Here is a 25,959-nt window from a genome sequence, read left to right on the forward strand (position 1 = left end):
TTCATTTGTTTGGCCACCTCAATTAGATTGCTATTAACAAACTCATAAAAATTAGACTTCATTCCATTTCAACACAGCAAGGTAAATAAGTAATCTTGTTGTAATGATGTATAAAAATTATTAAATAGATGAGAACAAATAAGACGTCTCTACTACCCTTAACCTCACCATTCACTTTATTATAAACACCTGTTAGCCTTTTTCAAATATTTTCTTCATTTTCTTGAAAATAAATGCCAGTATGATCTGATATGTGATGAGAATGTAGTTCGGCAAAAGGTGGATTTGATCGTGCACTCATATGTAGCATCAGTACTGCTTGTACACTGTAAATGTTTTTTTTTTTACAAGAAGGACCCACTCACATAAAACATTCAGGGCTTTACTGAAAACATTCGGGGCTTCTGCCCCCCTTGCCCACCACGAAAAACTGTTATTCATACAGTCTGCAGTGCATCAGATGCTGAAGGAGAGGCATACTTTAACAAAATAAATTATTTTTTTGGTCAAAGAAATCTAAAAAAAAGGAAGTCTGCTGCGGTAAATCCACATGCATTTATCACATGTTGTCACTGAATTGCATTCACGGCATTCTGGTTAAAAAATACATCTGATTTAGTTCGGGCACCTTTGAACCCCTAGCTGTGTGTGTGACTGGCATGGGCTGTCACCGTTTACAATTTCTCAAGAAAAAATATGAAAATCTAGTTGCCTCCTTGCTCATGAAGGTTTTATCCATGAACACATGCATATACTTTTTTTGCATCTGGCAGACTCTTTCTTCCAAAGCATTTAACGTATACTTTTGATCCGTACATACCTGTATATGTTCCCTTGGAATCAAACCCATGACCTTTGCATTACTAGCATCAAGCTATACCAGATTAGCTATGGGAACACCATTAGCACTCATAGCACTTTTGCTGCTTCATTAACTTTTATCTCTTTGTTTCTCTGTCTGGCTCTGTCTCAGCAGACTCTGCCTGTGGATCTCAGTAGCAGTGCTGTGCGTAGCAGTGGTTCAAGCAGCACAGGGTTCCACAGCACATCTGCCTTCGACCCCTGCTGTCCTGGTTCCACCTCCCGGCCTCCTGCTTACGTTACCCAGGCTGCACATGGGCCCAGCCAGCAGACTGTGGCCGACTCATTCAGCTCAGCCATAGTGGGCCAACCTCAGCCCCAGCCTCCTCAACTCTCCTCCTGCAGGCACTACATCCATCCTCCCTGTAAGCTCTTTTCTTCAATAGAATTAATAATAGTTGTGCGCATTTAGTGTAAAAGTGAAATTGTTCGCTTCAATAAAATAACTGCATGTTTGTTTATACTGCAGTACACTTCATTGTCGTTTCACACCTTTATGACTTTGTTACTTCCAGAGAACACAAAAGAAGATATTTGGAAGAAAGTTGGTAACCGTTCTACTGTATGGACACGCTAGAAATTCAGTCAATGTTCAGTTACCAACATTATTCAAAATATCTTCTTTTGTGTTCTGTGGAAAAAAAAAGTTTGAAATGACAAGAGGGTGAATAAATGATGAAAATGATTTTTATTTTGGGCTGAACTATCACTTTAGAATATCAGTTATTTTATGTAGGCTTGGAATGTATTCAATACACTCAGTATCAATTTATGAAAAATGTACCATACTTAGTCGTAATTACATAATGGTAAGATATTTGAAACTGTTACACCCTGACTTAGTAGATGTTATAAAGCTGATAGTAATATACAGTTTGATGTGAGATATTTCTTTTTGTTCTGTTGTGTGAAGACACTGAAACTGGTGCCTGTGCTTTATGGTAATTAGATGAAACACCTGATGTTTAATGTGTTAAGTGCTGCAGGTAGTGTGCCCAGCAGTCCCACTTAATTGCCGATTCGCCTCATAATAGCGGTGTGTGGAATATAAATGAGCGTGGCAGGGTTCCCCGGTGGGTCTGAATTTAGTGAAGTAATTGCCACTCGCAGCTTACTGGAGCACCTGTTTGCACATTCCCCTTTTCTTACACTCTGTATTTTTCCTGTATTCTTACACACAAAAAAATTATCCTCCGTGATGCCGATCAATAAAGCTCAACCATTCTAGTGTAATTACAAAAAAAGACTGTATCCCCAAGCTACACTTTCCCTTATTTTATAGCCATTGTCATATTTGGATGTCAGACATTTTTCGGAAAGAAAAGGAAATGAGATTTCTTCCATTGGCTAACTTTCCTTTTTATCTCTTTCAGATGGTGCACTGCCACGGCCCCTTCACCACCAGCCCCCTTCCTGCCCTCACTCCCACGGCAATGCCCCTCCCCCTCAACAGCCTCCTTCGCAGGGAGACTATATCATCCCACACCCTGTCCTCCCTTTCCACACCCCACTGCCCTCTCATGCCCCAGGGCACTCAGCGCCACCGGCCCCTCCACCATCTCTTCCTGCCCACCATCTACCAGGCTCCAGCGCATCTCTGCCTCAGCATCTTCCCCCTGAGCACCAGGCGCTGCAGCACCACCTGCCCGCCGTTCTAGGCCCCAACCCTGTCCAGCGGCTCCACCAGCACGAAATGCTGCAGAGAATGGAGGTTCAGAGACGCAGATTGATGCAGCACCCAACGTGAGTCCCTGTTGGATGTTATGGATGGTATGATGGAACACATTTTTTTCCTCCAAACAATTTTATTTCTCCCCAAGGCGAGCACACGAGAGGCCACCGCCACATCCCCACAGAATGCACCCTAACTACGGTCACGGGCATCACATTCACGTCCCACAAACCATGTCATCGCACCCTCGGCAGGCTGACCAGAGGACCGCATGGTAAAGTGCTTTCAAACTTTGCATTTGATTCGGGTTATTATTAGCAGTCACTAACACAGTCGAACAAATCTAATACATGATGTTAGGAGAAGTGTTATAATGTATGCTGACATGTAATACGCTTGCTTTTGTTTAGGGAGCTGGGCATTGAGGCTGGTGTTACTGTAGCTCCCTACCCTTCGGGGGGACACCTACACCATCTGCCCCACTATCACCCTCCACCCAGACTGCATCATCTCCCCCTACATCTGGTGGTAAGCCCCCTCTCTCCTCCAGCAGAGATATATGCATACATTAGCATAAATAAAGAGTCGTGATTTGTTCACAGGTATGGCACAGATTAATGGTGGCAGCCCCGAGCCGCCCTATCCGTAACATCTGTTATTTCAGGGGTAATTTGAATGGATGCATGAATTATGCATCACAAATTATAATGGAGGCTCATTAGACATTTCAAGTGTGAAATTTGAATTTGATATGGTTGATGGTCTAAAATTATATTTGAAAGTTATGGAGTACCACTCGTTTTAAATTGAGTATGGTCCAGATTTGGGCAGTCATTTACTAATGTGTTTTTCCTTAACTTCACCTCTTGTGAATATGTATTTCTGTTTTGTTTTTCTCTTTTTTTATTTATTTTCTGTCTCTGTTTCCTTTAGCACACTGGCATGTCTGAAGTGACCTATCCGCACATCCGTTACATATCTTCCAGAATGACCTTTGGACGTACCTATGAGGTTAGATATATAACAAAAGCATTAATGACCATAAAAATACTAGGGTGACGGTAAAGTTTATGCCACAAATACCTTAAAGGATCATGAATCATTGGAACAATGTTGACTGAATATACCAAAACTTAGTGAAATCAATTCATTCTTGATGCTTGTTATAAAAACCAAGTTAGATTGGTGTTTCAAAGGGTCACAAATGTTTACATGCGGACTAATAATGCTAATTGTAGATAATAACATTTTTGTTAATAAAATATCCCATATCTCCTTGAAAGGTTGGACATATAGCAAACAGTAAACAGACTGACGGACACAAATGCTTTAATATTTGCTGCATTTTGTTTGTGTCCACTTACCTGCTCTTCTTGTCTGCACTAGTGTTGTTAAAATAAGCACGTGTCTGCTGCTCTTCATGCGGTGGTTATGTCTTTGGCGGGAGAGAAGCAGCGGAAAGGGTTTAAAAGAAGCGTGTTTGGCACTAAATAAAGATATTAGAGAATATAGCTGCAAAATATATAATTTACAAAAATGTTCCTGAGAGCGCGTGTGATGTGATTCTAAGTTGTGAAGACGCGCGGCTCAATTTAAACAACCAAAATAGTAAAAAGTTTTAAATGGTTTATTAGGCTATTTCTGGCGGTCTGGAAGGAAACGAAACAAAGGTCCAGATCCGGACCATGGTCCGCCTATTGAGTATAACTGCTTAAGATATAAGTTCGTAGGCTTTAGTAGTAATTAAATATTCACAAGTATTGAAGATTTTGTTGGCATCTGAAAGCAAGTAACATTATGAATATGGTCAGGAATATTTTCGAAGACTGTTGTTAGAGTAAATTTAAATTAGCCAAAAAAGTAGTCCGTATTTATATTGTTTGTGTTTTAACAGGATCTGCTGCATTTAGAAGAGCGACTGGGGACTGTGAATCGTGGGGCCTCTCAGGGAACCATAGAGAGGTGCACCTACCCACACAAGTACAAAAGGGTGAGAACACATTACCTTACAAACATCAGCGTTTGGCATGAGGTGGTCAGGAGTGTGTCATGTCCAGTTTGGGCAAAATCGAGAGACAATGCAAAAACTTAATCTGAGGAAACAATACAGGAGCTTCCTGTTAGACACACAAAACACCTCATAAACTTAAGAACTTTGTCATCGCAAATCCTTAATTGCCAAAAGCTGCTGGGTGTAGACATTTGACATGATATGTAGGAAAAGGTTCCATGTCAGAATGCATTAAATATCTGAATGACAGTAATCTAAAACCCTGCCGCCCTAATACAGAAGGTGGTGGAGAGAGACACTGAGGAACAGTTAGCACCTGAAGCATGGGCATCTGTGGGGAAAAATATGCACTCAACCTCAAACTCGGTGAGAAAAAAAGTGAACATAGTTTGGGAAACATGTCTTAGCTTACATATTATAGTTGTTAAAGGGGGCAGGCATAGCTTACAATGGCCAATCTAGCTGAGGATCACATTGAATAACATATAACAACATGTGGTTGACAATCTGTTTAAATGATTAATACACTGCTCATGCCTATGTTTTTGTCTTTGTGGGCATCTCAGAGTGCGTTCTGAAGCTTTTATGTGTTTGTATATGCATCACCAAGGTCAACTGTTAATAATATGGAAAGATAAAAACTTGAGATTTTGGGGGGCAGTATACACAAAAATGGCCAATATGATGTCATCAGGGTGTGTTAGCATGAACTTGCAAGTTCATGTAATTTGGGGTGACTGATACTACACATAATGGCTGTTACGCTTCTTTTCCACACACAGAGAAAGCTGCATGGGAAGCAAGAGGAAGAGGAGGGGGCAGAGGAAGACACAGAGGAGAAATGCACCATCTGTCTGTCTATACTGGAGGAAGGGGAGGATGTCAGGTAAACCTAAACCCTTAGAATGTATTGTAGTTGCTGTTTAACTCGACCTACAACCTTTGTGATCTTTAAGTTTTTTCTGGGAGCATCATTTAGATTTCAAACTGGATTGAGAAGAAAATAGACATTCTTCTTTTTTATTCTCTGCTGCCCTCTGTTGTTAAACCATGTGTGTTACGTCTTGTGTCCCATGTTGTTCCATTAAGCAAATTATTTGTGAGCTTATGAAAAGTTTGATAACATTCTTTAAAAGGATGTTGTATTTTTGTTAAATGATAAATTAATGTTTTCGTCCATTTGTTTTGCTGCAGGCGCCTTCCATGTATGCACCTCTTTCATCAACTGTGTGTAGATCAGTGGCTCCTCACAAACAAGAAATGCCCCATCTGCAGAGTGGACATCGAGGCTCAGTTATCTCCAGAGAGTTGATGCTATTTTTCTCGCGAACGTTTTCGTTGGACATTTATTTGTTTCCTTTTTATTTTCGTCAGTAACGCATTCAACCAAAGACGGCATGAAATTCCTGCGCAACTATGGGAGACTAGAAAAACAACAATCCACAAAAAAAGCATCGAGCCTAGAGTGCCAGCTATCATGTAGTACCAGTACAGCTAGAAACAACATCTTCATCAAGGGTTTTGAATTGTATTGTATTTATAAAGGGTTTATGTAGCTTTTGTTTTCATAAGTGTCATTGTATTTTATTTTTGCATGGTTTCTTGCAATGCATTTCTTTGCACATATAATGAAATAGGCCTCCTAAGGCCTGAGATCTTGCAGGCGAGGATTGCTGCTCTGGTAAAGAAGCATTTTTACATACCTGATGCCTTGCTTTACTGGAATAGTATGTCAACCTCCATTTTTAAACATGGCAGGACTGAATTCATTGATCAGTATATTGATTAGTTTTATGTTTAATGTGATCTGAAATAGATTTTTTAAGTGAGTCAAGACATTCCTTATTTAGGAAATGAGATCATGGATAAGAGATCAGCTGCTGTAACAGTGTTCATATTCTCACACAACTTCACTCTTATCAACAGAACCTGGGCTGGAGTCCATTCCATTTCACTTCAGCTCGTGACCAGAACTAACTGAATTCAGGAAATGTGATGTTAAAGAAATGTACTATGAATTGTTTTGTATTCATTAGATCTTTAACTGATTGAATTGAGATTCATTCAACTCCAGCCCTGATGAGAACCATCTGCACACGTCAACTTCTCGGACGTTCACATGGTCGTGTTCCATCAGTCTCCTCTCTGCACCTCAATCTGGCGGCACGTGTAACACACTTCACCTGATGTCTTTTCAAAGAGAAAGAAAAAATGAATGTCACCTCTCTGTATTCTAGTTGTTGTTTTTATATTATAATCAAGTTGGACTTTTATTGAGATAAAGGAGTTAGTTGAAATCCTCAGACGAGCTCTATTGGATGACTTTCTGTGGGGATGACAGGCGTGAAGAAACGGCTGTCACAAATGTGGAGTACTGGGAAACAGATTATTTATTTCATCAGGGTCTCCTAGCCTTGTTCATTTCTCTCTCAGAATTGACTCTTGTTAGCTTTTTTCTCAGATATTGTCATTAACGCATTTGTTCTGCAACTGGGCAAACCTGTTTTTTTCCTTCCGTTTTTTAACATGCTCTTTTTCTGTGTCCGACGGTGAAATCCTAACACTAATATTAATCTCAACTAGCTAACTTGCATATACTTGCACATGAGAGACAAAAGACAGGAGTGCTGCGAGAATGAGAGTGCGCTGAGGCTGTGTATTTCCACTTTGATTGCCCAATTATGTGGAAAAACTGTAATAATTTTGAATGGAGTGTTGGAATGCAGTACTTAATGGCAGGTGTCCATGCATTCATAGACTTAATGGTTCCAGGATGATATTCCATGGGATTTATATTAGTTTTAAAATAATGAAATTAATAAAGTTAGGTAACTCTTTAATGTGTCCATTTTTTTCGTTCAAACTTTTATTTATTTTTCTTATGGCAGCCATATCCTAGTTATTACATAAAATGCACATTGTGTTAGTTTAGTTATGTATTATATTTTAAATAATTACATGTTTTCGATTGATCATAAGTTTTTCAGAAATATTAGTGCTTAACTATTGCTGTTAAATCTCTTTTAAAATCCATCAACACATGTAAAGCTCGTATGTGGGCCATTCTACAGAATTGTTGCAAAGTCAGAGTTACAGTTAAAACATTTTTTTAATCAAATTGAATAATATCAAAAGGTACACATTTCTAGTAATTGTGCAGTTAAATTTCATATTATTTCACAAAGTTTTAGAATGTTCTTCCTCTCCACACATATCTACATACAAATATTTTTGTTGCTATTTATAAAAAGATGTTTCCACAAGTAAATCATTTACATTAATGCATTTGGCCGACGCTTTTAATCCAATTTAAAAGTGGATTTTCATTCCATTATACTATACATTTGTTTCTATGTATATGTGCAATCCTATGGGATCAAACGAGCTACAGGAAAGCAAAATCCACAACGGTAACAATTTTAACAATATTTCAAATGTAATTTATGAAATTGGTTTTATTTTGAATGCAATCTTTCTTTGTAAAAGGCATATAATTGATCAAAGTTAATTATGTTCAAAATAATAGCAGTTCAAGTAGAAATTATATTTCTAGATGGCAAATATTTTTCTAGTAGGTGTAGTTGTAATAGAAAACCAACAGTCATGACATGCTTGCTCCTAATTCTGTGCAAATGGATCATTAATTGAAAAGGACTTATTCAGAATAATTGCAGTGTGGAGTTCCATTAAAGAGGTAAATCATTCTGTGAAAAAACTGGTGTCAAACAAGTGGCAAATGTTCTACTGTGAAAATTTGTAAAATGGGTCGTTCCAGACATTGTTCAGAAGATCAGAATACTTTGATAAATAAAGTAGGAAAACATTAATAATTGCAGAAAAGGATAGGCTGCTCAGCTAAAATGATAGCAAATGTTTTAAAATGGCAACCAAAACCAGAAAGACGTGGAAGAAAATGGTTAACCACCATTCGAATGGATCGAAGAATAGCCAAAGTAGAATCAGCCGATGATCAGCTCCAAAGAAAGTCTGATGTTACCTGTGAGTTCTGTACCAATATAAGACGCCTTTGTGAAGCCAAGATATCTGCAAGAAGCCCCGTTGTTGAAAAACAATGTGTGCTGAAGAGGTTACGATTTGCCAAGGAACACATTTACTGGCCTTAAGAGAAATGGAGCAATATTTTGTGGACTGATGAAAGCAAGATTGTTCTTTATGGGACTAGGACCCCAAACACTGAATTCAAGCCAAAGTACACTATGAAGACAGTGATACATGGTGGAGCAAACATCATGATATAGGGATGTTTCTCATTCTATGGTGTTGGGCCTATTTATCGGATTACGGGGATCAGTTATTCAAATACTTAAGGAGGTCATGTTGCCTTATGCCGAAGAGGAAATACCCTTGAAATGGGTGTTTCAACAAGACAACGACCCCAAACAGACCAGTAAGCGAGCCACAGACCAACAAGATTAATGTTATGATGTGGCCAGCACAATCTCTAGACCTTAATCCAATAGAAAACTTGTTGGGCTTGACATCAAAAACGCTTTTTCGGAGGCAAAACCAAGAAATGCAGAGGAATTGTGGTCTGTAGTGCAATCGTCCTGGGCTGAAATACCTGTTCACAGGGGCCAGAAGTTGGTCGACTTCAGAAACCGTACCAATACAACTAAGTATTAGTTCAGTGATTCACAAAAACGCTAAATCTTCAAGCATTTTTCATTTCATACAATTAATGTTTGACTTTGTAAAGAAAATTGCAGACACAGCTATTTTTTGAACAGCCTAACATTCCTTTTTCTTCATGTTTTGATTTAGAATATTTGCAGTGTTCCCAATGCATTTCTGTATTGAAGTAAAAGTTATTATGAGGATTTTGAGCTTTTCTCTCCCTGTTTTTAAACACACTATTATTATGAACACAACTATATTAAACCAAACTCTATCAAAACATCTTAGTTGATAATTTGATTTTTTTTTGGACAAAACAATGGTCACGACATTTTCTGCAGTGTTGGTAATGTTTTAGTAGTGACCACAATATTTTAAATAGCACAGCTGAATCAGACTATCAACCATTTGAACATAGCAAACACACATCTGACGGTCAAAATCTAATAAATAACCTACAGCTCACATACTATATCTCTAAAATAGTAATGATTTGCATAACCGTACTGACTTTTGTTTATTTCCTCAAATAAAGGATTGAAGTGTTTCTTTTTGTCACTTTCGAAAGAGAATTTGTCACCACCTAAACAATGATACGTGACTGTTCGGTAGTGACAATTTTATTGTCTTTGAGCCTATATATTTTTTAGCAAGCGCAGTTCAGAACAGATGTACACACATAAAAACTACATTTTATGGAATAACCCCCCAAAAAGTTTGCTTAATTGCATAAAAAATATGTTTGGTAGTGACATTCCTTAAAGACACACACAGATTAGACTTCTGAACAAATGAATAAGACCGATCCACTCTATGGGACTCTCTATAAATTATTCTTGATAAAAAATATAGGGGTGTGGCTTAAATCAGTCTCAACCAACGGACTAAAACATGCACCTCGTTTCGGTAGGGACACGTTTTTTTTAATTAAAAAGAATTAATTTAGAAAAGTTTAATGTCAAATAAATATTTTTTGATCTTCACCCTTTTTAAACATCAAAAAATATGTTTTTAAAATCAAAAATGGAAAAAAGATTAAATGCTTTTTTAAATCATTTACGTAAACATTGCAACTTGATTTTATATTTATTAAGCTTACGAGTATTTTAAATCTAATTGTGGGTTTCTAGTGCGTTTTAAAAAAGTTTTTTTGATGTGGGACAGCAGTTTGCACGAATTCTGTAGAATGGCCCATATATATATATACTGCGACGTAAACTCGCAACACGGTTAAATGATCTAATGTGCGCGTGTCCTGCCGTGCCCGCGCACAAAGAGTTGTACACAGTTAAAATGGCGTCGGTTGCCATTTCAGCGGAGACGAAGAAGATTACAGATTTACGCGTTGTAGACCTAAAATCAGAACTCAAACGACGAAATTTGGATGTGACTGGGGTGAAAAATACTCTCATAGCAAGACTGAAACAGGTAACGTGATGCTTAACTTGAGACGTTAATCCACAATATGTGGTGCAGAAACTCGCGAGCTAGCTTGGTGGCTATTCGTCTGGCAGAGCCGTTTGTCTAATGTAACGTTATTAATCCTGGAGTTTTCAAATGGTATTTCACAAAAACGCAAACATAATGCACAATTTGTCACCAAATGTCTGTGAAATGACAGGAAATATTGTAGCACGAAATCTTTCCCGTAATGGTACTGCTGTGCTGAATTGTACATTAGCTAACTATTAGCTGCTACGCTAAACCCGCGAGTAGATGAGAATTTAAATCTTTCATGAATTGAACTATTTTTATTTAGAGTAAATGCATGCTCCCATTGGACAATTTGGAGAATTTGTTGATTTTATTATCATTACATTTTACAGTAATACAAGGTGTTAATTTCCATCAACCATTTGAGCATGTAATCTATGGGGTGCCGTTTGTAAAGCGGCTCCCTCTGAAAATAACAGCAACATTTTGTCACATTTAGCTTCAAACAATGTTTAAAAAAACTGGTATGAATTTTTGAGGGTCACTTTTTAGCACATTTAGAACAATATTTGTCAACTTAGAGATATTTTAAATAGTTAAATCTAAACATTAAATGTTACACCTAAATCTAAATGTAAAATTTAAATATAAATCTAAATATTAAATCTAAATGTTAAATCTAAATCTAAATCTAAATGTTAAATCTAAATATTAAATCTTAATCTAAATCTAAATGTTAAATCTAAATGTTAAATCTAAATCTAAATCTAAATGTTAAATCTAAATATTAAATCTAAATCTAAATGTTAAATCTAAATGTTAAATCTAAATCTAAATGTTAAATCTAAATGTTAAATCTAAATCTAAATCTAAATGTTAAATCTAAATATTAAATCTAAATCTAAATGTTAAATCTAAATATTAAATCTTAATCTAAATCTAAATGTTAAATCTAAATGTTAAATCTAAATGTTAAATCTAAATCTAAATGTTAAATCTAAATATTAAATCTAAATGTTGAATCTAAATGTTTCGGGTGAAACTAAATATTTAGCTAATATGCAAATTCAAAATGCCGGTAACCGGAAATACCAAAATAAAAGCTCGAGGAGGTCAGTGTGTGTTTATAGTGTCAAATAATGAATAAAAAAAACATCTCATCCGGGGAAATGGACTCTTGGACATGGATTATCGTGATAATAACTACCTAAATAATAAACACGTTTGGAGAAACTGTATTTGAAGAGTACTTTGAGTTTTTAGTGTCACTTTTATGAAGGGGGCGAGACTTATGACCTGTAGCCACTATAGCCAGCCACGAGGGGGCTCACTTTGACTGATCTGTCATGTTCGCTTGCATGAAGGCCAGCAATGTTGGCCATGGTCGCGCTGCGAAAATGTCCAACGAATCGGCGTTAGCCTTGACAAGAATCCAATGCTACGTGATTTGGAAAACATAGCTACTTACCGAGTTGGCCTGTGGTGGCCCTGAGGCGGTTGCTGTCGCTGTTGAAAAAGTTTGAATAGCCGCCAGGACGGCTCTGCCGATGTTCTCGGCTAACGCCGATTCGTTGGACATTTTCGCAGCGCGACCATGGCCAACATTACCGTACCTGGTCAGGGGCGGGCGGGGACAGGCTCTTGCTGGCCTTCATGCAAGCGAACATGACAGATCAGTCAAAGTGAGCCCCCTCGTGGCTGGCTATAGTGGCTACAGGTCATAAGTCTCGCCCCCTTCATAAAAGTGACACTAAAAACTCAAAGTACTCTTCAAATACAGTTTCTCCAAACGTGTTTATTATTTAGGTAGTTATTATCACGATAATCCATGTCCAAGAGTCCATTTCCCCGGATGAGATGTTTTTTTTATTCATTATTTGACACTATAAACACACACTGACCTCCTCGAGCTTTTATTTTGGTATTTCCGGTTACCGGCATTTTGAATTTGCATATTAGCTAAATATTTAGTTTCACCCGAAACATTTAGATTCAACATTTAGATTTAGATTTAGATTTAACATTTAGATTTAACATTTAGATTTAGATTAAGATTTAATATTTAGATTTAACATTTAGATTTAGATTTAGATTTAATATTTAGATTTAACATTTAGATTTAGATTTAGATTTAACATTTAGATTTAACATTTAGATTTAGATTTAGATTTAACATTTAGATTTAACATTTAGATTTAGATTAAGATTTAATATTTAGATTTAACATTTAGATTTAGATTTAGATTTAACATTTAGATTTAATATTTAGATTTATATTTAAATTTTACATTTAGATTTAGATTTAACATTTAGGTGTAACATTTAATGTTTAGATTTAACTATTTAAAATATCTCTAAGTTGACAAATATTGTTCTAAATGTGCTAAAAAGTGACCCTCAAAAATTCATACCAGTTTTTTAAACATTGTTTGAAGCTAAATGTGACAAAATGTTGCTGTTATTTTCAGAGGGAGCCGCTTTACAAACGGCACCCCATAGTAATCTTGCTGAAAACATGACGTCACGACACTGGTTGGCTACAATCGCAGATGATTTTTTTGGTTTATTTTTGGAAGAAAATTACACGCTGTTTGAAAAACAAACAAGCTCTCGTGACATGAACTTTTCTCCTAAGAGATTGCAACAACAAATTTTGTACAAAAATAAATCTTTTTTTGATGAATGGTGTGACAATTTTAGTATTAGTTAGTCCACTGTTAAAGGAACAGTTTACCCAAAAAATTCACCCTCGAGTTTGCCCCTTTAGCTGTCCCATTAAATAATGATGATCTTTTATTGACATATAAGGAATTTAGTGATTTGACACAATGTAAATAACCCATTTTATTTGCTGTAATGAATGCAAATAGTTTTTTGCAAGTACAGATGGGGGGCAGCAAGTGATTTTCTCAATAAGAAATTCCCTATCTCAAACTCAAAATGGCTACCTTTTTTTTATCGGTCAGATTGTTCAAATCAATTATACCATGATACCAAAAGGCATGCTATAGCAAAAGTTAGTGTAGCAAAAGTAGTTGTTCGTGAAGGGGGAAAATGAGATTAAAGTGGCTCGTAAACCTGATCCTGTGGCCGAGAGGAAACTGGTTATGAGTGATTTACTGACCAGGGAAGCCCAAATTTCTGTCAAACTTTACTTGTCATAACCACAAGCTGCTGATGAACATTACTAGTAGGGGAAAATTCTCATTCATTAAATTAAATTGTCCGATTCCAAAGTTTTCTCACTTCAAGAACCAGTTGAATGTTTATTGCAATATTTTACATTTTGCACTGACCTCAAAATCTATTAGTGTGAATAAAAGGGTTTGGTTGCCGTCTTGTGTGCAGGCTATAGAAGATGAAGGTGGAGATCCTGACAACATCGAGATTGCCTTGTCTGCCGATATGCCCACAAGAAAACATATCAAAGCTAAAGGTAAAGCACAGCCTGATCATTTCCTTTTGAATGATTCTTTTCACCATTTCTGTGAAGTTTCACCAACTGCCGTTATTACACATCTGCAGGAAAGAAGACCGACCAGGACGCTGATTCCACCATGGAAGATGAACCTTTGTCTAAGGTACAAAGTGAACTTGTGTTTTGTGGATGTTTTTGTAACATTGATAAATGTAAATTTACATAAACGCATACATTTTGTAACATAGTTATACATATAGGTGTGTTTTAAGTAGTCAGTGTGCAAATATTGATTTGTGTTTCTTAATTTAAATGATTATCTACAAGGCATTCACTTTTTTCACGTTTCAATCCACCCACATTGAGATACAATAAATAAACATGTACAAATTGTTGTTGCAAAAATTAAACTTATGCACTGTCAGCATGTGATACAAGAATGCTCTAGCTTGTAAACATACAAGACTATATTTGTTAATGTATGTTGATGATTAAACTTAAAAAGGCAGTCATTTGCTTATTTTGCATTCTGTACAATGCAGCAGTAAAATGTAAATGTTGTTTTTGAGGAGTACACGAGCCTTTGACAAAATAACTTGATTGATGGGGGTATTTAAAGAATGTCAAACTAAAACATTGTACATGTATTGACGGTTTTATCTACCCAAAAATTTCGAAAGAGAGTAAGTAAACATTGGCTGGTGTTTTAGTTATGAAATATATTTGAGATATGCATTCATTTCAGTGGTTGGAAAGTTTTACGTAGATTTTGTGTTTATTTTTCCCCTAAACATTCTACTGTCAATAATCCCCTAATCATTCTACTGTCATTTATTTTCAGGAAACAGAAGAAGAGGAATCCGAGAAAGGTATGTCTGGTCACTTTTTGGGGTGGAGGCGTAACACTTATTTTTTTCAGGTTTTGCAGGTTCTTTGATCAGAAGGTTGGACTTCTTTCCATTATTTTTGGGTTGTTCTTTTTGAATCTCAACGCTTTCTGATCTCACATATTTAACAAAAAATCCACAACATCACGGACATTAAAAGCATCACATCGGCACACACTGCATAGAAGGACGGACAGTGCTTAATTTTCTTAACATCCGAGATGTTCCTAATTACGTCATCTAATTTGTTCAAGGACTCATTCATCAAGCCCCTCATCAGAGGATGCATCCACCCACACTGTCTTCTGCAGAACTCTGACTCCTGATTTGTTGTGTTCTTAACAAAGCTTCAGCAAGCCTTCTCTTACTTTCTGCTGTGAATTGACTGCTCCTGAAATGGAGAAGGCAACAGGCAGTGTGCCTTTCACTCTTCAGGACATGAGACATGTGAGCGTCATTCATCATAGTGGCGCTTTCTGAGCCCACATGACTTCATCTCTGCTTGTGAACTCACAAGACTGGACACAGATCGGTGGACACCCATTTTTAGAGATTTACAGGGACGCATGCTATGAACAGATTGAGATGCTATGAACAGATTTGGCACCCTGCTTTCTTCCCCATCAGCTGAAAAATGAGATGGACATTCAAAGAGAATCTTTGAAAGAAGACCCTGGCTGAGACGTGTCATAGTGTGACATCTGGTGGAAGACCTTGCTTTCAAGTTCAACTTGGACTGAATGCATGTCCTGAAGCAGAAGAACTTATGTCAGTCTTGCCCAAATATATTGGCACCTTCAGAATTTGGATGAAGATGGAGTGCAATTGGAGTTTGTCTCATCAAAGAAGTGAATATGGCTATGATCACACAGAAGATTGTTCAACCTCTTCATTTTTCTCTAAGGAATGTGTTTTTGTATGTTTACCTGTGGTTTCCTCATCCACGATGACCAGTAATACTAAACTTGCTCTCTATTCTACTTTCTAGGTTACGTAGCACAGAGATGTGAATGTTAAACAATGTGTTTTGCCATGTTTTATGCTTGTTAAATCCCTCAGATGTAACGGATACTGATGATGCTACTCGTGAAAATTCTAAAACCTTCTCCCGTGAAGATGGCCTTGCAGAGGCTGAGGCAGTGGTGGAGCCCGATCTTGAGGTAGAGGCAGAACCCGAGCCTGAACCAGAGCCCGAGCCTGAACCAGAGCCAGAGCCTGACACAGAGGTTGAGGCAGAGACTGAAGCCGACTCTGAAGTCCCAACGTTGGAGGCCATGGAAAGCGAACCTGCCCCTGAGCCTGTGAAAGAAGTTGAGGATGACAATATATCTGTCACCATCCAGGCCGAAGATGCCATCACACTGGATGTGGATGGCGACGACCTCCTGGAAACAGGTAAACATGTGAAACTTCCAGATTCTGAGACAGATAAGGGCTCTGAAGAAGCTGAGGTCTCTGCTGAGATGGGGCAGGGCACAGATTCGCTGGCTGAAGAGATTGATGACCACAAAGATGGTAAGAGAGATGATGGGCCGAAGTCTGACACCACTAAGAAGGACAACAGAGAGGCCTTGAAGAAAGGAGAAACAGGAGACAAGGAAAAGGATTCTGGGAAGAAAGGCCCCTCTTCAACTGGGGCAACAGGTCAAGCAAAGAGGTTTGTCTTTCTATGTCAGTTCTTTAAGATACTACTACCAAGTTCCAGCTCACTAAGAACTCAGCAATGTGGGTAGCCGCAAGAATTTTTCATAAGTTGTTCATTGTACCTAATCCCTGCCTTTTGGTTGTCTTTTGGTTTGGTTTGCCATTTTTTGAAGTTTGGTAATTGGTGGAGTTAATCGAGGAGCTGAAAACACGTCCGTTACACACATTTCCAGCACTTGATTTTCCAGTCCTCACATATGGTTTAAAAAAAAAAAGAGCAGCATAGTTCCAGTGATGTCAGAGGGGTTTGTCAATCCAATGAAGTGATTCATTCTGAAGTTGACCACACTCCTGAGGATTTCATTGGTCGAGGGAATAATTTGACAGAAAACCTGGCCCATCTTGTTCCTGTGGAAAAGCAAGAAAATGATGCCTTATTGGAGATTTGTCCAAGTGCCAGCCTTGCCTATTGGGAGCTTTTGTTTTCATTTTCGATAATGCACCAAACGTGTATAACCTTGATGTTGGTTTAGAGATGTGTCCATACCCTCGTCTTATGTCCTGATACTCATTTAAGTATTTCTGTTTTTGTCGCTCTCATAATATTTAAATTTTAGCTCTTCAAAGGACAGAGATGGAAAAGCCACGAAAGATGAAAAGGGTAAGAGTTAATCAGTTTTCAATTCAGTTTATAGAAAAAAAGAATCATGATAAAGCCCCAGTGCGTCTTAGGGAAACTAATTTAGAGTTTAAGAATACTATATAATACATCTGTATTAATATAACAATCATTTAATTGGCTAATTAAACTGGTTGTATGAGTAGTGTTATCTTAACGTCAGTTTGTAATCTGTGTTCAGGAGGCAGCAGCAGCACCAGCTCTTCTCGCAATCTATGGGTGAGTGGTCTGTCCTCCAACACCAAAGCAGCTGATCTGAAGAACCTCTTTGGCAAATATGGAAAGGTAAATTCAAATTCTAGAGTATCTCAATTATATATTTGATTATGTAATGTTTTTGAGGGCATTGTAACTAAGAATACATTCACTCTGCAAGTCTTGGTGCTCAATTCAGATTCTTTGCTCCGATCAGATCTTTGTTCGCCTGTTCACACTATTTAAATTTTTTTCCACTGGCCAATATCAGATTCCAGTGTGAACTTGTGATGGTTATAAACTGTATTGCATGAGCAAAACAGCAAATGCACGCTGTCGTACAGAAATAAGCAAGGGTCAAGTCAATGGTTGTCTTTTGACTTTATGCGTTCCTGACCGGGCGGTTCTCGCAGCGTGATTTGAGAACATTCCCGGAACAAAAAGAAAATGGAAACCATCAAGGCGTTTGTCAAATTTGCATCGTGCCGTATCCAGTGGCAAAATTTAGCTGTAAAGTTCTCTTCTCTCAACATAATGGTGTGTGAAGCTTTAAATCAGTGCAGAATTGTGACGCATGTCGATCCACAATGATGCAAAAGTCGCTTGAATTCCAAAAATGACCGTTCAGACTGAGGTCGCATTGCAAAACATCAGACCTGTATCTGATTTAGGACCACACAAGGAAGTGGTTCAGATCAGATTTAAAAAGATTTGATTCCATGTGGTTTGTCCTGGTCACAATGTCATGCAGTAAAAACATCTGGGTTACATATGAGCAAAAAGAGAGGATTTTGGTGGCAGTGTGAACTTGGTCTAATTAGCAAAATTTTTTCAAATAGGTTTTTAGTGCCAAAGTTGTCACCAACGCTCGCAGCCCAGGAGCCAAGTGTTATGGTTTAGTCACAATGTCATCCAGCACGGAAGTGACCAGGTGCATCTCTCACCTCGACCGAACAGAACTCCATGGACAGCAGATATCTGTGGACAGGGTAAGAGCTTCACCATTGTGCCTTTTGAGTAACGCAAGTTTGCTACAATTGCATTTGTCTTGTTTATAAATAAATTATTTTAATATGAAGGGCTTTAGATTAGGGATGTGCACAAATGTTCAAATATTCGACCCGCAAATGCTATTCGAATATTCATATCTTTCAAAAGACTAAAACTGCCTCACCACAAGGTTAACTTACTGCTACAGAAGACCTTAGAGATGTCACGTCTTATTTAACGCGTCTTCACTTCATCTGTAATGATTTTATAATATACAGAAAATATAAAAAATAATTTATTTGTGTTCCTAAATCTTTGTTCACTCAGATCACAAGGTAGTTTAAATATTTTACGTTTACACACTGCATGCCTGGATCGTGTTTTATGCTCGGCTCACAACACCATATTAAAATGTTTGAAAACGGGTGAGCCACAGAATATTTCAGCATTACTTACATTAGGGTTTAAAAAAACCAACGTAATATTAAATGAGTAACAATAATTAATTTATCATAACTTGTTCGGAGCGGTTGTTTTTAGTAAATTCATGAAAATGTACATTTCACTGGAACAAATGTGAATTTGGCCATAACATAAGACTGGCACCTTAAAGCAAGAATCTTTCTTCTAGAAGTTGCAATAGGGTGGTCGTCTTCCAAGTTACAACCTGTAAATAAATGTGCACGGGTGATTTTGTTTGTTTTTAAATGTTCTGTGATTCCTTACCTTAGTTTAAATAATGTTTTTATGCAAATCCAATCCAAAGCTAAACAAGACAGACACTAATCATGAACGACAAAGAAAACAATATTTATATGCGGTGCATGCTGATCAGTAGAATATCTTCCTCAGATGACGGTCATGTAATAAACAGAGAAACAAGCACTATGGCTCCGTCTTTGTTGTGGGGTATTTTTCAGGATCTTAACCATCGGCATGCAGGTATCAAGCCCCTTTACATTATTTATTATCAACATTATAAACAAAAAGCCAGATATTCTTGTCAGAACTGGGTTTTGTAACTGGGTTTTGGAGAAGAGCAGCACGTTTTCGCCACTGTCGGCTTGTTGAAAAGACTTTCACCAGAATAAAATAGACCTATTTGCTTGTTGTTCTTATCAAAAACATGTAAAACTAAATAAAAATAAAACTATACAAAATATAATATTAATGCATTAGGAATATATTATGATAATTATAAGCTTGATGTGAAATTGTGACTAAATTAAAACGTAACAAATTACGTATAATTTAAATGAACCAATATTCTTATGAGCTCAAATATTCTAATATGAAATTATTGAAAAAATGCCCATCCCTACTTTAGATTGCAACCTATGATGGTGACTTTACATGGACTGTAAACACTATCTTTAAACTGTGACCTTTTAAATAATCTCTAGTATTCCCTTTTGTTGTTTCTGTTGACTGTGATCAAACACTATAGTGGTTTGTTTTTGCATATTTGCAACAACTGCCATTGCATGCCAAGGTGTGAACTCACCACTTCTTGGTCTTGTGATGACGATAGCAGAGGGCAGGACAATAGACCCCATTTCAGGTGTTGTGAGAAACCATTGCTTCATCATTTGAACACCGGAATGCCACACATAAAGCAGACTAAGAAAACAATGAAGGATGATAACAACCTTGTTGATGTTGACAAGGAACTGCATTTGTGAACGCAACCCTACCTAAGAGAAACAACCAAAGCTTTGTCCACTCCTAGAGGATCCACATATAAGCTCGGTCACAGTTAGGAAGATATGCAACTAGTCAAGTCAGAATACAGACACTGTTATTGTGATGGATGTGAAAATGGAAGTTATGTCCATAGAGAAGACAAGAATGCTGCTGGGCATTGTAAAATTGAGGTAGGAATGTGCCTATACTTGTTGACTTACTGCAAAGTCAAACCGGTTTCGCTGAAGTTAGAGCAGTTAAAAGGTAGGCAGAAAAGCTGATAACCACATTTTTAACTGATCACAATTTGCCAAATTGCCTATAGTGAAAATCTTCAAATGATATAAAAGGACAGAAAATGTTAAGGGAACATTCTTGGCTGAAAAACTCACTGAAGATGACAGAAGTATGTAATGCCTCGCATTAGTAGAACGTTACATGAAGGCGACATCGACATTTCTGAAATCCTTACACATCAAATCCATTTGTCATAAGACAGGTCAGAGAAGGCCATTAAGAGCATTCACAGAATGATGTCATGGTTGTATGGCCTTAAAGGGAGTGCTTTGCAAGATTGTGTCTGAGCTCAATGGATGAATTTGGTCTCATGTGCTGAAGATGATAGAATGGCAGAACTAGTCTGCATGATCATGGCCTCTTATCACCTGATACTGTTCAGCAAGCTTTTCCCAGTCAATGTTGTTTTTTTCTGTTATATTTCATACTTTTATGCAAATATGTACGCTCTCTGCCTCTCCTTTGAAGACTCATCGATATCATCCAAAAGGATGTTTATTGATTTCCAGTCTCCCCTGACCGGTGTTATCCTCACAGGTGAAAACTGACCCTTTTAAAAAGGACTTCTCGAAGAAAGAAGGGGAAGACAAGAACAGTTCCAGTAAAACCTCTGGAGAAAAGCGCACCCCAACTGGAACCAAAACCTCCAGCAAGTAGGAAGAAGTCATTGAAACTGTCTTTATTTCACAGTTTAAACACTGTCTTATATATATATATTTTATTTTAAGGACTCAAGTTTCCTCTAAAAAGGAAGAGAAGAAATCTGACAAACTTTCTGAGAAAGACAGCAAAGATGCCAAAAAGCCAGACTCCAAGAGCAACAAATCTGACGCATCTTCAAACTCGGGAGCAGATGTATCAAAGAAAGATGAAAAGAAGCATGGGCGTATGTTATGTATTCTGCCTAAAGTTTTACAAGCTATAAATGTTTGTGACTCCTCTTGGTTAGACAAATATTATTTAACATGTCATTATGACACTGTCTTATCAACAGGAAAGACTCCCAGCAAGATGATGATGATTGACCAATCTAAAAGAGAGCAACCTTTTAATAAAGCTCGACCTCCGTTCAGAAGGGGCGGAAGGTTTGAAAAGGTACCAAAGTCATCAACAATACGTACTGTAATTTGAACGTTTTTTTACCAGGCCGAGTTTTCTAATTCTCCTTCTCTCTTCTCTGCAGCCTGGTCCACTCAATATGATGAACAGACGGCCCAGATGGTTCATACCACCTGAGGAGGTTGGTAAACCTATATTCAGAGAAATTCTAAACTCTTCATACAAATGATCAAATTAAAGAAACGAAATAGGCTGCCTTTAGTTTAGTCTTATCTGTTTTATGTAACCCATTTTCAGATGGATATGAAGAAGGGCAGGCTCATGCCCAACAAAGGTGGCAACAAGGACATTCTTCCATTTGAGAAAATGAAGGAGCAGCGGATGCGTGAGCGCATGGTCAGAATGGAGCGTGTTCGCAGGGCCATGGAGCTGCGCAGGTGAGTGTAAATACACCTATACCCAGAAGAGCAACTCCTCTGTACATTCCAAACACCAGCTGTAGTCTATAATCCCATTCTGGTGTTGTGTTAAGACGGCGTGAGGTAGCTGAGAGGGAGCGTCGGGAAAGGGAGCGTATCCGTATCATGCGGGAGCGGGAGGAGAGGGATAACCTGATGAGAGAGCGGCAAAGACTGGAAATGGAAAGGCAGAAACTTGAGCGTGAGCGCATGGAGAGAGAGAGATTGGAACGGGAGAGGATCCGCATCGAGCAGGTATATACCTGTTTATAAGTGTCAGAGCTGTGTAAAGGGTTTGTCTGTAAACTAAAGATGTTGTGCGTGCAGGAGCGACGCAAGGAAGCTGAGCGTTTGGCTCGTGAACGCGAAGAACTGAGACGACAGCAGGAACAGCTGCGTTATGAACAGGAGAAACGAAACAACTTAAAGAGGGGACGTGATGTTGACCAGAGGTTTGTGAACTGTTCAGTTATTGTCAGCTTGGCCCAAAAAATTGAAGTGCTTTATTTAAAGGCTTTCTTCTTGGTATGTGCAGGAGGGAGGACCCCTACTGGAATGGCGGTAAAAAGATGCACACCGAGCCAGAGGGAAGGATGAGTCAGGGTTCAGACTACAACAACCGGCAGCAGAACCGCTTTAATGACTTTAACCCCAGAGACCGGAATCGATACCCTCCGACATCAACTGTGCAGTCTAACAACTTTGATAGGTAAGAGCGTCTGAAGTCTCTTGAGTGTCTGAGCTAGGTATTTTTTTCTGTCTGATTTAATGGTTCCCAAATACGGCATCAGAAAGTTGAAGATGAGGCCTGCAAGTTTTTAAATAAAACATTGGATCTGTTCAATATGTTTGCAGAAGGAACCGTTTTGACAATGAAGCCGATTCTAAAAAGAGTCGTCCCACTCCACGTCGAGAAGGATCCGGGTTTGATCGTTATCCTAAAAACTTTGAGCCTGTGAGGAGAGCGGAACCCCCACCTCCTCCCCGTACAGAGCTGAGGGACAGTGACCGGCGTGAAATTCGTGACCGTGATGAGCGCAGGCAGGTGGCAATGCCTGATCGAGCAGCGGGAGGCAGAGCACCACCTCCAGCCATGGCTCACTCCAGACCCCCCAGAGATGGCAACCATAGCTGGAAGAGCGATGGGGGAATGAACTCAAAACAAGATGTCAGGTAGGGCAGAGCTCCTGTGTAGTCTTGCACTTTTGTATGATGGGGAATCAAAATGTGGTTCCTGTTCTTTGAAACTTGTGCTTTCTTTTGCTCGTTCATGGAACACATTTTGTGATGTTTTCAATTCTAGAGGAGCAGTGCGGATGCGCCCAGACCGTCCCGGCAGAGAAGGCCCCGGTCCTGCTATGAGAGGGGCCTCTACAGCCAACCGAGGCAGGACCAGTTTCAACAGCAGAGATGGAGGCCGACCTGTTGTTATGGGAGACCAGGTAAGACCAAACATAAGCATTCTTTTGTCTTGAGTGTAGTTTTTCTACGAAAACTTAAAGAATGATTCCATATGATGGAGCTTGTAAACTATGTGCAGGTGTACAAATCTAAATCTCATCTCTTCTTTATTTGAATACAGCCGCCTTTTGGCAGCGGCAGGCAGGTGGTGGTGGAAAGGCACGGGCGTGAACCAGGTCCTAGGAAAGACTGGCACGGAGCAGGGGGATCACAGAGTGGAGGATTTCCCGATAACCGCAGAATAGGAGAAACTCGGCCGGGCATGATGGCACCACACTCCAAGTAAGCATTGTGATGCTCATTGTTCTTGTGAAATGTGTTTAAGCCACTGGTTCCTTTAAAATGTGTTAGGGTTAACTTCATTGTACTTTGTAGCTATTTTTGTGTACAGAACATGCAAGGTGACTAATTCATGAATGTTGGTCTTCCTGCAGCCATTCTTCCACTGGAATGAACAGAATTGTGCAGATCACTAATGTTCCCATGGCTGGCAGCAGTGGTGGATTCAAACCATTTAAAGGGCGCTTCTAGCATTCAACAATTTAAGCTTTGTTTTTTGTATAATTTTGAACTTTGTTTTTAATTGGCTGAACTATTGCCTTAGGATAATTATAACAATCCAGTTTGGTTAAGTTTTCCTTTGTAAAGAACTTTTGTTAACCTACATGTAGGTTTTGTTTCCTGAACTGTTTTTTGGTCACCTGTAAACAACCTTTGTGCACATACACATGTTATCTTGAAATAGTGTAGGTTTAACCTGTACAGCGTATTTCTTAATGTTTAGATAATGTTAAACCGTTCCAGTCACTCTCTTGTGCTTTGAGCAGACTACAGCGCGTGTGTGTGGAACTGGACATGCCTCTTATTCCGTTAACATTTCAATTTGTGACTCTTTTTGATGATTCTACAAGTTACTATTAAATTATATGGATTATGATGCTGTCTCTGTATAACTTTTCTATACATCCAGCCATGTTAGCCCACAATGAAACACAAATCCACAGACCAATCTAATTTTCTTTATTTCAGACGTATTGTCCCTCGTCTAAGGCATTTGTTACAGAAAAATGTCCATCTACTCTTTGACGCTGTTGGGCTACACATATTTTGGTCCTGACTGAACCTTACACACATTAGAAGTTTGACCCTTATAACATCTTAACTGTATTTTGTAAGATTTTTGGCTAAATTACATTTTGTGTAAATATACACGTTAAATGGATATAAAATAGAATGGGAGTACTCCGTTAAGCATGGGGAGTTATTAAACATGCATCACAACTGCCCTTCCATTATGGACTGACCTGCACCACAGTAGTTGCAACCTTTCCACACTTCTCTTCATTTGTGACAGAATTTAAAGTGTGCTAGAGTCATGTTACAATTACTACCATACGTTTGGATATCCCTTGGTAATGCCGTCTTTGAGTAAATGTCTGTGCTCAAGCAAAAGCAATCTTCATCTGCTGCTGTCTTCATCATTTGATGGCACTAAGATATGAGAAATGATATTCTCTCTGAAAGCAGGAAAAGAACATGTAAATGGGATCATTTGACAAACGTCAAGCCTCCAGAAAGAATTTTCTTGTCCATTTACATGTTCTTGTAGCCCCATAAATATTAGCCTTCTTACAGAATGAAGTTTGTTACATATGAATCAGCTTTTCAGCTCAAACCAGACTAACTCTGGTGATTCATATTTTGTATAAAAAGAGGTCTTTTTCTCATCTAGTGCATTCAGTGTAACAGTGCATAACAAATAACTAAACACCCCTTTTTGTCACTCTACAAAACTGAAATTTCAATACTTATTCCAATAACAAATCATTACAGCCCTAGGTGTATTTTATGTGACATTCCACACATCTGTCATAAACGAGATTTTAGAAGCAAAAGGTTCAAGCTGAAGCACAAAACAACCGAAGATCGTTATTGGCAATCGATGCAAATGACAGAAGCTAATGAACAGTGGATACATAGAATTATGTGTGCTGGAAAAGATTGTTATTAGGAGTGCATTTGCACTCCACTTGTAGGTTGCATTAGGTCCACTTTTATTTCAGACATGCCACTGATCATAAGCACCTTGGAATGTCCATATTCAAGCTGACCTGCAAGAAAACCTTTTTTCAAATCGGGTTGAAAGCATCATTCTCAGCTGCAGTGAATCTTATTTTAATCAAAATAAAAAAAACAGCTTTAAACAATCACTGCTTTTTACATTAAGAAGTTTGGTTTAGATGATTCTTGTTACAGTTATACACATTGTATCATTTCAGCCCATCCCCTGGTACAAACCCCCAACACATCTCTCTCCCAACCACTTGTGCTTCCTACTATATGACACCATTCCCAGGGGTGAGAGAAGCTCATCAACATTATAAATCCATTTTTGTGGTTCTTGTAGTGTGTACAATGAGTGTAAATGCTCTTAAGACATAAACGTGACAGGGCAAGACTGCGCTCTTGGTATCTAAATCAACACTGGCTATACACAATATAGCATGCCAGCTAAATCACCCTCAAATAGCAGCATTGCAGTACTTTGAAATTCAAAAACAGCCGTGTAAAAAGC

General features: G+C 38.3%; 2 protein-coding genes across 10 annotated transcripts in view; both read left to right on the plus strand.

The window, feature by feature from the left end:
• rnf111 (ring finger protein 111) overlaps positions 1-7,382 on the plus strand; it is a 34,997-nt gene extending 27,615 nt beyond the window's left edge. For 3 of the 9 annotated variants that reach the window (XM_079463768.1, XM_079463774.1, XM_079463769.1), the window contains 9 exons: positions 974-1,226; positions 2,235-2,604; positions 2,682-2,807; positions 2,944-3,061; positions 3,467-3,544; positions 4,428-4,523; positions 4,824-4,910; positions 5,327-5,430; positions 5,739-7,382. In XM_079463768.1, the coding sequence (XP_079319894.1) occupies positions 974-1,226; positions 2,235-2,604; positions 2,682-2,807; positions 2,944-3,061; positions 3,467-3,544; positions 4,428-4,523; positions 4,824-4,910; positions 5,327-5,430; positions 5,739-5,856 (1,350 nt within the window). In that variant the 3' untranslated portion in view covers positions 5,857-7,382. The remainder of the gene's footprint in view (positions 1-973; positions 1,227-2,234; positions 2,605-2,681; positions 2,808-2,943; positions 3,062-3,466; positions 3,545-4,427; positions 4,524-4,823; positions 4,911-5,326; positions 5,431-5,738) is intronic. The other 6 variants (XM_079463770.1, XM_079463775.1, XM_079463771.1 and 3 more) reach the window with 3 other exon arrangements.
• A 3,029-nt stretch (positions 7,383-10,411) lies between these two features.
• On the plus strand, positions 10,412-24,391 carry sltm (SAFB-like, transcription modulator). The gene is made up of 20 exons (XM_079460230.1): positions 10,412-10,607; positions 13,962-14,049; positions 14,139-14,194; positions 14,873-14,900; positions 15,978-16,575; positions 17,180-17,223; positions 17,423-17,526; positions 18,276-18,425; positions 20,944-21,059; positions 21,135-21,292; positions 21,401-21,501; positions 21,590-21,646; positions 21,763-21,902; positions 21,998-22,178; positions 22,251-22,375; positions 22,459-22,632; positions 22,779-23,096; positions 23,227-23,365; positions 23,506-23,666; positions 23,819-24,391. The coding sequence occupies exons 1-20, from the start codon at positions 10,422-10,424 to the stop codon at positions 23,913-23,915; spliced, it is 3,021 nt and encodes a 1,006-aa protein (XP_079316356.1). The 5' UTR covers positions 10,412-10,421; the 3' UTR covers positions 23,916-24,391.
• The last annotated feature ends 1,568 nt before the right edge of the window (positions 24,392-25,959 follow it).

This window comes from Barbatula barbatula (assembly GCF_947034865.1).
Source record: "Barbatula barbatula genome assembly, chromosome: 1".
NCBI classification, from domain to species: domain Eukaryota; kingdom Metazoa; phylum Chordata; class Actinopteri; order Cypriniformes; family Nemacheilidae; genus Barbatula; species Barbatula barbatula.